This window comes from Zingiber officinale, chromosome 4A (assembly GCF_018446385.1).
Source record: "Zingiber officinale cultivar Zhangliang chromosome 4A, Zo_v1.1, whole genome shotgun sequence".
NCBI lineage: Eukaryota > Viridiplantae > Streptophyta > Magnoliopsida > Zingiberales > Zingiberaceae > Zingiber > Zingiber officinale.
Window position 1 is genome coordinate 5,047,368 of NC_055992.1, and position 12,912 is coordinate 5,060,279.

A 12,912-nucleotide genomic window follows, 5' to 3' on the forward strand; every position below is an offset into this window, starting at 1 on the left:
TCAAGGATGTTTTAGAATGGACGTAGTCATCAAAAAATGCATTCATACTTTCACTTCTTTGAGATGTAGACATACCTGCCCAAAACTGATCTTTAACATATACAGGTATCCATGTATTCCGTTCTTTATACAAAGATTTCAACCAATCATTGTTCTCTAAATTAAACTCCTCAATCATTTTCAACCAATTCTCATCACACTCATCAATTGTTAGGGAGTTATAAACAATGTTCTTCAATTGCTTCTTTATCATTTTGTATTGAGCATGACCACCTAATTTTGTTGGAAGTTTCTTCATGATATGCCAAAGACACAGACGATGATGAGAATTCAGAAATACCTCTTTAATTGCAATTGCCATGGCACGACATTGGTCTGTAATTATAGCCTTTGGAGCACGTCCAAGCATACATGTCAACCAAGATTTGAACAACCATATGAAAGTTGTTGAGTCTTCGTTTGATAATAATCCACATCCCAACAAAATTGATTGACCATGATGATTCACCCCGACAAATGGAGCAAATGGCATGTCATAACTATTAGTCAAATAGGTTGTATCAAAAGTTACGACATCAGAAAAGTAATCATATGCAGCTCTACATCTTGCATCTGCCCAAAAAATATTTTTTATTCGAGATTCACCATCTAAATCAAGCACATAAAAAAAGTTTGAGTTCCTACTTTGCATGCGACAAAAATAGTTACTCAAAGTTTCGGCATCTCCATTCCCTAACCTCAACCTTCTAGCTTCTGAAACATAATTTCTACACTTTCTCTCATCAAATGTCAAATTCTTATAGCCTCCAGCCTCAACTACAAAAGATTGAAAACTTTTGCTTAAGGTTATTCCAGCTTGATCATTTAATACCAATTTTCTCTTTGTAGCTGAATCCAATACTTTATTACATCTAAAATGTCGTGACTTTCCAGGGCTTAAGATATGATTATGATCAAGGCATACACTAGTTTTCACAAAGTTCTGATCATTTCGGATAGCAACATTAATCTTAGCTTTGCAATTCGTCTTAGTAGAAGGTCGAGGGTATAAAATATTTTTTGCTTGAGATACTTTCCTACCATTTTTGGCACACCCAATAGAGAAATATTTTTGCTTTCCATCATCTCCATTTCTACCACCTAATTTGCAAATACCAAAACCAACATTCTGAGCATAGGAATTATAAAAGATACGAACTTCTTCTTCAGATGAAAATGTCATTCCAATTTCAGGAAGCTTGACTTCATTTACACTAGATGTAGATGGGTCTTGATCCACATGGTCATTCTTATCATTTATCTCATTTGAATAAATTTTGGCTTCTTCCATTACACTTTCTTCACCTACATTTATTAAAAATCGACCAAAAGAACATATGAATTTTCCATGCCTATACGAACAAATAGGGGAATGACACGAGATTAAACATGACATAAGCTATGATTTAGAATATCATGCTAGATGCTGAGCCAAGATTTATGAAAAAACATGAACTGGAAGCAGAAATCATAGCTCAATATATATATTGGTCTACTATTGTATAGGAGGTTTGAAAATATTTGTATTTTCTATTAAAGAGTACAAAAGACACCAGATTGGGTACAAAAGACAAGTTCTTCAAGAAATATTCAAAAGACACCAGATTGGTTGGTTAAATAGATACCAGATTGGGTACAAAAGACAAGTTCTTCAAGAAATATTCAAATCCCAGCTAAAACTTGAACATTAAAGAAGAAGAAGGAGAAAAATTTGATTACCTTAAAGAGTACCTAAACTCAAAGTCACTGCTCCTTGCTGGTATAACTTGATGTGCTTCGAAGAAGAAGTTAGGGTTGGTTGCGGCTGGAGGAGTTAGGGCTTCACACTCCTTGTCCGAGAACGCGAAGGTTGCTGCTCTCGCTCCAATCTTCGAGAAGGCGAGTCATCCGCTTGCTCGGCTTGCAGGGAAGACGGAGCAAGCAAAAGTTAGGGCTTCGCGAGAGAGATCTCTTCGAGAATGCGAGGGTGGAGAACGGAAGGGAGAACGCGAGGTTGGGCAAGAAAGAGAGAACGAGAGGGTGGAGAAGTTAGGGTTTCGCGAGGTTGGAGACTTCTGCTGGCGAAGGATGGAGTTAGGGCGAGGTTGGAGACTTCTGCTGTTCTGCAGGCGAAGGATGGAGTTAGGGCGCGTCAAAATTTTCGGCCGCAAATATTGACGCGAAGTCTTTGTCGCGAGGGAGAGAGAGTGCTGAAGTGGAGGATGCCACGAAGGCTGCCAACGGGGTCGCGATGGTATGTCGCGTTAAAAAGTCACTGCCTATATCATATCTCAATAATTTTAGATGCTCACGGGATATAATATATATATGTAGATTGTTTTATGAAAATTTTTATTTTTAAAAAATAAAAAAAAATAAAAAATAGAGTCGGGTATCTAGGATCTAGATTAATTCTCGGCATCTCGTTTGATATGTCACAGATAATTTCATACGGAACGTTCTATTGCATATCATTACTTAGATGAGTCAAAATATAGAATCAAAATGGTGGTTATAAAGCCATGTGAACCAAAGATGATATACAACAAACTCAAAATACCATCATAAACATAAACTATTTCATATACTTTAGAACTCTTGATTCCTATTCTAAAGCTTATGATTCAGGCTAAGTAAAAAATATTACATTTTTGGACTGGACTAGAGTCAAAGACAACCCTGCTAAACATCCGCCTCCGTAAAGAAATCGTTTACAATTTCTGTCAATTACAACAATAACAAATGCAAAGTAATGAACAATTTCAAAAATGAACAAAAAAATTCTCTTATTTATTTGTTACTTGCTTTACCTTGATGGCTTTTTCATGCTTTGGAATCTTAATCAACTAATGTCTTATCAAGTGAACGCTAGCTTCTAAGTGAAGCAAACCACCAATGTCTTCTCAAATGATGGACATATCTAAATAAATCAAACTCAACTCAAGTTCGAGTAAGTTCAAACTAAGCTGAAACTTGAATCATCTTAGACTTACTTTATAGAAACGGTTAGGCAAGAGTTGAGTTAGTGGAGCTAGGTAGATGCAATAACATACAAATCAATCTTTTCTCCTTCCACTGATCATAGTCAATGGATCTGGCAGCATTGCCTAAGCCATACAGTTTTTGCTCAAACTTGACGTCCTAGATCACCATTTATTGGTCGAAACTGATCCTCTTTAATTTATTGCGAACTAGAGAGGAGGATGGGACAAGAACAATAATATAAAAGATGGATGGTAAATCACTCTACTCAGTTTGAATATTAGTCATCTATCTGCATTGATTGATCAATGATCCTCTTCCGTGTTGAGGATACTCGTCTTTGATTCATTTTTGGCCATCATTGATTGATCAATGATTAAACTTATTTTCTCTATTTAGATTTAAAAACCATGAAAGAGTCTTGAAAGAAATAATAGCGTTTGTCCTCAAGGCAAATCTCGGCGACAATCATTGTAATCAGGCTGTTGAAAGATCAAAGAAGCATTAACATTTTGCGTGGGTTTAGAGCATTGTTTAATACGCAATTTGTGTAATCGCAAGCCGGAAATCCAACAAAACGGAGGAGTTCGATCGAGCTCGATCACTTCATCACTATCGTATTGTATCGATTGAGTCGTTCCACTGAAAAAACGATGCGTTTACTTGGTAATTTTGTATTAATTGTTTGCCAAATTGATTCGTCAGACTCGCCGATCGCCTGGGCCGGCCACCGCCGAAGCTTTTCCCTCCGGCGGCGCCACCTCCAACACTACCTCCCGCTTGTACTCGTACTTCGCCGCCACTGACACGAAGGCCGCCAGGTTTAGCGCCGACAGGGCCATCAGGAAGGCGTAGTAGTAGTCGAGGTGCGAGCTGTTGAGGTCGTTCCCGATCCAGCTCCGGCCTCCCTCGCGCCTCGTCACACGGTCGACCACGGTCACGAGTAGGCTGTTGAGGAAGTTCCCTGCACCGATGCCGCTGGTGAAGAAGGTGGTGCCTAGGCTCTGCATCCCCTCCGGCGACTGGTCGTAGAAGAACTCCAGCATCCCGATGGCGTTGAACACGTCGCCGATCCCCAGGAGCATGTATTGCGGCAGAAGCCAGAGAATGGACATCGGCACCACCTGCCCCGGGGATAGCACGCCGCGGCGGCGGGCGGCGTCCAGGCGGCGCAGCTCGACGGCGTAGGCCACGAGCGTGACAAGCACGTGGGAGGCGAAGCCGATGCCGACGCGCTGCAGCAGGGAGATGCCCCGGGGGTTGCCGGTGCGCCGGCGCATGAAGGGGACGAAGTAGCGGTCGTAGAGCGGGACGGCGACGAGCATGGAGACGACGATGAAGCTGCTGAGGGAGGCGGCGGGGAGGTGGAATCCTCTGCCGCCGAGGCGGCGGTCCATGGTGATGCCCTGCTTCACGAACAGAGTGTTGACCTGCGCGAAGATGGTGCAGGGGATGAGGGTGGTGAGCCACACCAGCGCCATGCCAAGGACGAGCTTCGTCTCTTGGACTTGCGTCACCGTGCATGGATTCGGCCCTTCTTTAATGGCGGCTCGGTCGAGAAACCTGAAGGAAGGGCTATGACACAGCCTTCGTTTCCCGGCGATCAAGTAATGCTGCGGGTCCAACTCGTGCAGCTCCGCCGGGTCGCCGGGGAGCTTGAGCTGTCGGTTCGCGAAGGCCGTCGCCAGAACCCTCCTCAATTCCCTAGTCGGGCTGGCGTCCTTCACGGCCTTGTGCCGGTAATTGGGCGTGCCCAGGTAGAAGATGAGGAGCGAGACGACGAGGCCGATGGTCGGAATGCCGTACCCAACGCCCCACCCGACGTTCTCCTGCACGTAGACGAGGCCGAGCGTGGCAATGAGGCCGCCGAGGAAGGAGCTGAACATCCACCAGTTGAAGAAGGACGCCTTGAGCTTCTTCTCCCAGGGATCAAAGTCATCAAACTGATCGGCGCCGAACGTCGAGATGTTGGGCTTGGTGCCGCCGGCGCCGACGGCCATGACGTAGAGAGCGGCGTAGAAGTAGGCGATCTGGGCCGCTGACGCCTTCTCGCACACCTCGCCGCTGCAGGTTGGCCGGAGAGACTTGATGGAGACTGCCATGGTCAGCAGAACCATCCCCTGCATCACAAAGACAATCCACCATCATCATCCTCGAGCCATTTTCATCCCAAACTACTCGAAATCAAATAAAATCAACAAATTAGAGGATGAATACTGTCAAAAAGGAATAAAATTTTGCACCTTAATTAGTTTTTTATTCTCACGTATCCAATTGAACATCCATAAAATATACAATTCCTGATCGAAATATTAAAAAGATTCTTCCTCTGTTCTTCTCTCAGAAAAAATGGTCTATCGCAAACGCAATCATCCACATAAAAGAAAACAAACAGTAGATCAAGAAGCAGTGAAACCGACGATCGAGGAGGCGATCTGGATCGCCAATTACCAGGATATAGACGAGGGAGGAGACGGTGAAGGTCCAGAAGCGACCGAAGTAGGTGTCGGCGATGTAAGCTCCGAGGATCGGCGTGAGCCAAACCGACCCCGACCAGTTGTTGACGTTCCTCACCGACGACACAGTGTCCTCGCGCAGCTGCGTGGTGAGGTACACCACCAGGTTGGCGGCCACGCCGTAGAAGGCCATCCTCTCGAACGCCTCGTATCCTGCTTGATTTTCCGACAGTACAGTAGAAATCGAAGTCAAAGCAGAAGGAAGGCAAGCCGGAATTTACCTACGAGGAAGGCGCAGGCTCTCCACCTCCCAGTCCGAGATGCGACCGCAGGCCGGCCATGGAGGTCCACGGACCCATCCCTCGTGTACCCCTTGCCATCCATCGATGGAGGATTTAGGAGAGAGTGATAATATCGATGGAGATTGGCGCTTTAAATAAGCTGTCGATCAAAGTGTTGGCGGTTTGAAATGTATCCACTCGCTAACTTTTGTTGATGGTTTTTTTTTTTTAATTTTTTTATCTCGAGTGGCTTAATCTAGATGGTACGACCGATGACGTAGTACCTCCAAATCAGATGAGAGTCAACAAGGCCGGTTAAAGTGATAGTTAAAGTTAAGTAGAAATCAACCCTTAAAAGTTAGCTCAGTCGATCGTCACGGTTGAAAGTTCATCCAATCGGATTGATAGATCGGTCAAACGTCGATCCACATAATATCAATGAATAGTTAAAGATAAGTCATCATTTGTCAGAGTTAGAACTTCTTTACCATTTGAAGATAGTACCATTAACTAGTTCGATCGAACAATACAATCAATCGAAATTATGATCTGATTGGATAAATTGGATGCCCAATCCGATTGAATTCTTGGGCTAAATAGATAGATCAAATGAGGGACAAGTCTCTGGTAGTACTCTATAAATTCAATTAGTCTGTCCTTGCAAGTGATGATCAATCGGGTCATAGAAGGGACTCGTTTGGCTTATCAGGTAAACATGTGGTAGGCCTCTCAACTCAATGGCATCATTTTCCTTTTTAACATTTTATGTCACGGAAGATAGAGAATATTCTATTTACAAGATGTACACTACAATCTTCCATCTTGTTAATTACAGAATTTGCGGATTTATTTAAAAAAAGTGTCAGAGCATCTTTATGGTCTCTCCTTTTTTTGAAACAGTTTGAGATTCATGTATAAACAATAACACTATAAAAGGGGTCTTCCTCTACAGGCGCGGGTACGTGATACTATACAATTTTATACGCTCATAGCCACTGTTCATATTCGTTATACTGTTCATTGCTCTTGACTCGATCATTGACTTAAGCGTCAGAGTGCCTGTGTCGGGAACCTCTTCCCTGACTCGATTGCTAACGCTCCTTTAACACGCATAATCATTTAAGTCATCTTTTCTAGCAAGGAGTCTTCATTAATTTAGTGATAATATTGATGGAGATTGACACTTTAAATAAGCTATTGATCAAAGTGTTGGTCGTTTGAAATGTATCCACTCACTGCAACTTTTGTGGTGGTATTTTTCTTATCATGGGTGGCTTAATCTAGATGATACGATAGATGACATAGAGCCTCCAAGTCGGATGAGAGTTAAAAAGATCGGTTAACGTGGTAGTCAAAACCAAGGAGGAATCAACCCTAAAGCCACACAATCTATCGTCACGGTTGAGAGTTCGTCTGATCGAACTAATGGGCCAGTCAAACGTCGATCCACATAATACTGATGAATAGTTAAAGATAAGTCATTACTTGTCAGAGCTAGGACTTCTTTGCCACCTGAAGGCGGTTCGATTAACTAGCTCAGTCGAGCAATTCAACTGATCGAAACTACAGTCCGATTAGACAAGTTGGACGCTCGGTTCGATTGAACTCTTTGGCTAAACAGAAAGGCCAAGTGAGGGACGAGTCTTCGACATCACTCTATAAATTCAATAGGTCTGTCCTTGCAAGCGATGGCCAATTAGGTCACAGAAGAGACTCGGTCGGCCTGCCAGGTAAGCATGTGGTAGGCCTGACCCCTCAACTCAACGACCTCATATTACTTTTTAGCATTTTATGCTACGTAGGATAGACACTATGCTATCTATAAGCTGTACACTAAAAGTTTTCACCCTCTTAATTGTAGATATTGAGGGTCCATTTTGAAAAAGATGTCAAAACATTTTAATAATTTGTCCTTTTTTGTAAACGCTGATTCATGCATAAACAATGATACTATAAAAAGAGGTCTTTCTTTACTGGCGCAGGTACATGATGTTACTTAATTTTACACGCTCATAGTCACTATTCATATTCGTTCTACTATTTATTGTCTTGGATCCAATCATTAACTTAAACGTCGGAGTGTCTGTCTCGAAACTTCTTCTTTGGCCCGATTTCCAACACTCTTCTTGACAAGCAAGATCGCTCGAAGTCATTTTTTTCTAGCGAGAAGTTTTTATTTAATCAACATCAGAGAGATTTTCTCCCCTTTCAGACAGGTTCACTAGATATTTAAATTAATCAAACAATTTGTGGACTTGGAGTTTGTTTAGCGAGCAAGAGAACGGAACATATGCGATATTCTCTCCTCTTGAACTCCATTTCTTATTCCCACACTCCGTGCAAGCACGCGTGCCGTGTTGGATCAGATCACTATCATTGCTCACTCCTACCGCAGTCCCTTCCTTCTCCAGTAGCTCTCTCTCAGGTCCACGGCGTATTTATTTCCTTCCTTTTGGAGATTATGTTCTCCAAAAAGACGGAGGCCACCATTTCCTTGGAACAATTGGCGATGGAGGACCATGATACCCTAACCCTACAACGCCCTTTTTGACTCTCACCACTTGCCTACTTACTTCCCAGTCCATAGTGTTAAGTCACTACTCACTACAGAAAAGCTGATGGGCAAACAGTAGCGTCACTTCATCAAGGCTGCATTAGCTGCAGGACAAAGCCTGGCTTTTCGATACTGTATTCTGCCAATGTGTTAAGGCTTCACTGGCATTGCATTGCGTAACCCTGCTTTAATATACCATTGGATCGTAATTCCTTACATCTGATTGATTGGTTTACAGGAATGCGTTTCCATAAGATGTGTTTTGGCCATGAACAAGCAAATGGGGGAGGCTGGTGGCCATGTCAATTCATGGAAGTTGACTTGGACTTCCTTTCTGTCTACTTTTTTTTTTTTTTTTCTATTGGAGTTCTTTGTTGGGCTATCAGTTCCCCGTCAACTCATATCCTCATCCTTTTAGGATCCCTCTTTGCCCTGCTTTTCACAATTCATTATTTATTTATTTCTCGTTACTGAAATGAGGAAACCTCTTTTGTGCCTGTGACAAAGATTCTCCCATTGAGGTTTCGTTGTCTTGATGTTTTAAAGAAACGTTGAGTTAGTGAAAGATATGGATTTTTTAAACATTTTGAACGAACATATATGGAATCCACACAAAGTTTGGTTTGATCATACTTGGCAGCCCGAGAAGAATAGTACATCACAGTTATTTTTTTTATAAATAACTTGCCCTTGTCTCTATATTTTATGAATGTCCATTCTAGAACAATAAATTTTTATACAATAATCATACTCAAACACACCTCTAAGTCAAAATTTTATAAAATAATGATTAGACCTACTATATTATTGATGCAGGATCAACATAGGAATATCTAATCTTAAACAAATTATAATTTTTGACTTGAGACTCAAAATCAGGGTTTACCTGTGCTCACACATGTAGAATTTAAAGATCTATATTTATCATAACCACCAAGCTTTGGGTCCAAAAGATACCTCTTCTCTGGCTTGAGACTATATTATAATTTTTGACTTGAGACTCAAAATCAAGATTTATATATATGTGTTCGCACATAGAATTTAAAGATCTATATTTATTATAGGAGAGAATCCATAGCCACCAAGTTTTGGGTCCAAAAGATACCTTTTAGAACCTTTTCGGAAGATTCAAACACCTTTTTCTATTTTTTTACTAATTTTTATTTTTATGGTATTTAAGGTATTTTCAGTATGTTGAGTATTTATGGTTAGAGTTTGTCTATATAAATGTTATATTTTAGTAATTTCTTCATATTGGGATTTCTGTTATGAATTTTACTTTTTTGGTAATTTTTGTTTCTTTTGTTTTACAGATAGAATTGAGGTCTATATATTAAGATTGTTTTACTTTCTTTGAATTTTAGGTTATATAGTTTATATAGATACATGTTTAACTATTTGATGAATCATTCTTTATTGTTAATAAAAATTATTTTTTTTGGGGTGTAAAATCTCTTTATTTTATACCGTTTCTCTTATCATCTTCTTTTTAAATCTCCATTCTTGTTAGTCTATAGGATAATCATCCTGTCAAATGTCAATTATATAAAGTTGAATATTTAGCTACAACTTGAGCACATGAGCAAAAGATAAAAGTTATAGAAATGATGGTGTTAAGGTGGATGTACTGATATATAAGGATGTACATGATAAGAAATATTTAGACGACAAATAAATATTTCAGTTAGGCGATGTAAAACTATGATAAATATGCACATTAAATGAGAAAAAATATCAAAAAAAATTATTAGTAATAATAAAAAATAATGTAAAATTTATTTAAATTTAAATAATGATATATAGTGTAGAAAATAAAAAGATCAGACCAATAAGTAAGAAAAGACTTAATTATTATTATTTGTAATCATACTCGAACAATAACAAAGAACGAGCACGAGAACTTTGAAATAGATAACCTGCCCTTAGTCATGACGACAAAGCTTTTAGAGTTCGTTTGGTTTAAATTATCATACTGGTAATCACATAATCAAGATTATAGGAAAAAAAATATAATTCTAATCTTATTTGATATCCTCCACAAAAAGTCAAAAATTTGGCGTATTTTGACCAATTCAAGGTGAAAAGAGGGGTTGCTCCCTCAGCAAAACTAGGATAAAGTTGAGCAAAAAGATTCTGATTTAAGATAAATTCATGAGAAAATGATATTTCTTTAGGATCAACTCTAGCATTGAGAAATTAGTTAATCGGTAAAGATACATGGATTTGGTGTCCCGCCCAAGAAAGTTACCCAAGTCCTAATAACCCCGCTAGGTGTTATGATAATGGAACCAAGCCAATTTTGGAACCAATCGGCAAAAAACATTAACGATGCAAAGACCAATGCCCCAATGGCGGTACAATAAACTTGTAATTCATTAGTTATTCTAGATGTTCGCCAAATCTGAAAAAAATCAAAGATTATTTGTATTCCTCGGAAACCCCCACCCATATCACCATTCAATATTTCTTGAGCCACTATTGACCACACTACTTGGGCACTAGGTGCAATGTGAGTAGGATCACTTAGCCATTATGCATAATTTGAAAAACGGGCACAAAAACCTAGGTAATGACATAATCTAATTTACATTTAACATATTATCACTTATTTAATTATATGATTAATTTTTTAGAATAAATCAAATCAAATTAAATTATTATTAATAATTATAATAATATTAATTAATAAGCTAATAATATATATAATAAATAAATAAAATATTGACGTAACAGGGATCGACGACTAGCTTCAGCCCCGATCTCCACGATGCAATGTCACGCAACCCCATGGGACTGGGTGAGATCCATCACACGGAGTGCTTGGCGATGTTGACTATGACGAGATTGCAGCGGCTGTTGGAGGCAAAAAAGGAAGATGCCCTTAGAGGCAGCGAGGAAGTTGAGGTTCTCATCGGGGGCGACGACCATGCTTGGGATGGGGATCTTGAACCACTGGTCGAAGCGTTCATCGAATCCGGACAATATGGAATCCCTAGAGAGTCTCTTCTTATAGATGAAGAGTCATTCGCCGGCATGATCAGAATGCCCCTTTATAGAGGCGGCAGAAGTTGTGAGCAGACATGAGAGAGGCGGGTGCCTTGGAGACGGATTAGACACGGAGAAGCTTCGGGAGGGCGAGGCAGAAGAAGATCTCGTGGAGGAGCTCGGAGGGGAGAAGACAGAGGCCGACGATAGTGACACAGTGATCGGTGCCCCTCATAATTTACACTGCTCACCTCTTGTCTGTTTTGAAGGGTAATTTTGAAAAAAAAAATTTATAATTGTAGAATCGTGAAAAATCTTATTGTGTAAATCTTGCCCAAAAAGTTGATGAGTTCAAATCCTCTGTCTCCAAATTTCTCTATCTCCATGTCCCACTCATCATCCCAGTCCACCACGGGCGGCCTTCGGCTGTCGTCCCGATCAACACTATAACCCTTGGGGAAGGTGAACCCAAGGGGGTTGCCATCGGCACGATCGACGTCGGAATCCGACCAGATCTGAGCAGGGGCTTAGATCAATGGTAGAGAAAAGTTTGCTCAGATCCGGCTGGATTCCGGCGCCGATCATGTCGATGACGACCTCCTTGGGTTCACTTTTTCCAAGTATTATAGTATTGATCGGGGAGGCGGTTGGAGGCCGTCAGTAGTGGACTGAGGCGATGAATGAGACACGAGGACATGAGATTTGATTTGAAAGTTGATGCCATTCCTCATAAGGAACCAAAAAGAACCAAACAAAGTTTAAAAAAAAAATGGCACAACTGTGTACACCAAGTACCAAGTTGATCTAACCCTCCAAGAAAGAAACAACCAAAAAGAAGGGGAAAAAAGCAACAAATCTTTCTCTCTCTCTCTCTTTGTTTTTTTTTTCTTTAAAAAAACAGATGTTTAAATTTTACCCGATTAACTAATTTATGGAATACAATTTATGCAAACATTTAAAAGTTAAGTTCTAAATATGCTTGTCTACTTATTTCTCTCTTGGCCTTTTGCCGCCTAATTGGAGTGGAACATGCACAGGCATGCGTATCTTTCTGTGTTTGACCAAAAGGCAATATCTTTTGTTACGAGCAAGTCTAGATCACTTTGGGAAACTGATAGGGATGGCCATAACCTAACACGGAATAGAGAAAGGTGAGCTTAATTCATTTGGTGAGAGATCTCAGTCAAGAACAAACTTTATTTGCCATAGTGGGCAGAGATTTTGTTTCGTGGGTACTTATCCCAAACCCCTTTTCTAATTCATTTACGTGAGTGACAACTTTTATGTATATCCAGTGACTGAATTATTTTACATTTTTGCATTGTTAGGCGAGTGGGCTATTTGATTTATTTTCTTTTAAAGGCATGGAAGATTTAAATCCTTGATTTTCTACTCTAATGTTATATTAAAGTTGAGTAAGTATTACATTGTTGTTGTGGTTCTCAAATAGATTTTATGTTATTTTTTAAGTTTGTTTGTTTTAAAAATTACTAATTAGCATGAATTGGCAATGATTTAATTTTAAAGAATATAGCTTTCCACTAATTAGTGGACAAATTAATGCTACCTCATCATCTATTTGCCACATCATTATTAACTTGTTAATCTATCTATTAACTACTCGAACTTGCTTCCA

The 12,912-nt window shown here is 40.1% G+C and overlaps 1 protein-coding gene and 1 pseudogene across 1 annotated transcript; both read right to left on the reverse strand.

Annotated features, from left to right (window-relative positions):
* Positions 1–3,643: 3,643 nt before the first annotated feature.
* Positions 3,644–5,899, reverse strand: LOC121969354 (protein NRT1/ PTR FAMILY 5.1-like). Its single transcript, XM_042519403.1, has 3 exons — positions 5,738–5,899; positions 5,452–5,669; positions 3,644–5,120 (listed from the first exon to the last, which is right to left on the reverse strand). Exons 1-3 carry the CDS (start codon positions 5,838–5,840, stop codon positions 3,702–3,704), a joined length of 1,740 nt encoding a protein of 579 aa, XP_042375337.1. The 5' UTR covers positions 5,841–5,899; the 3' UTR covers positions 3,644–3,701.
* Positions 5,900–10,250: 4,351 nt separating this feature from the next.
* LOC121969127 lies at positions 10,251–11,080 on the reverse strand (annotated as a pseudogene).
* Between the last annotated feature and the right edge of the window lie 1,832 nt (positions 11,081–12,912).

Coding starts and splice junctions, on each gene's coding strand:
- LOC121969354 (XM_042519403.1), bottom strand. CDS start 5,840: ATGGATGGCAAGGGGTACACGAGGGATGGGTCCGTGGACCTCCATGGC. Junction 5,670..5,737: donor AGCCTGCGCCTTCCTCGTAG/GTAAATTCCGGC, acceptor AAAATCAAGCAG/GATACGAGGCGTTCGAGAGG. Junction 5,121..5,451: donor CCTCCCTCGTCTATATCCTG/GTAATTGGCGAT, acceptor TTTGTGATGCAG/GGGATGGTTCTGCTGACCAT.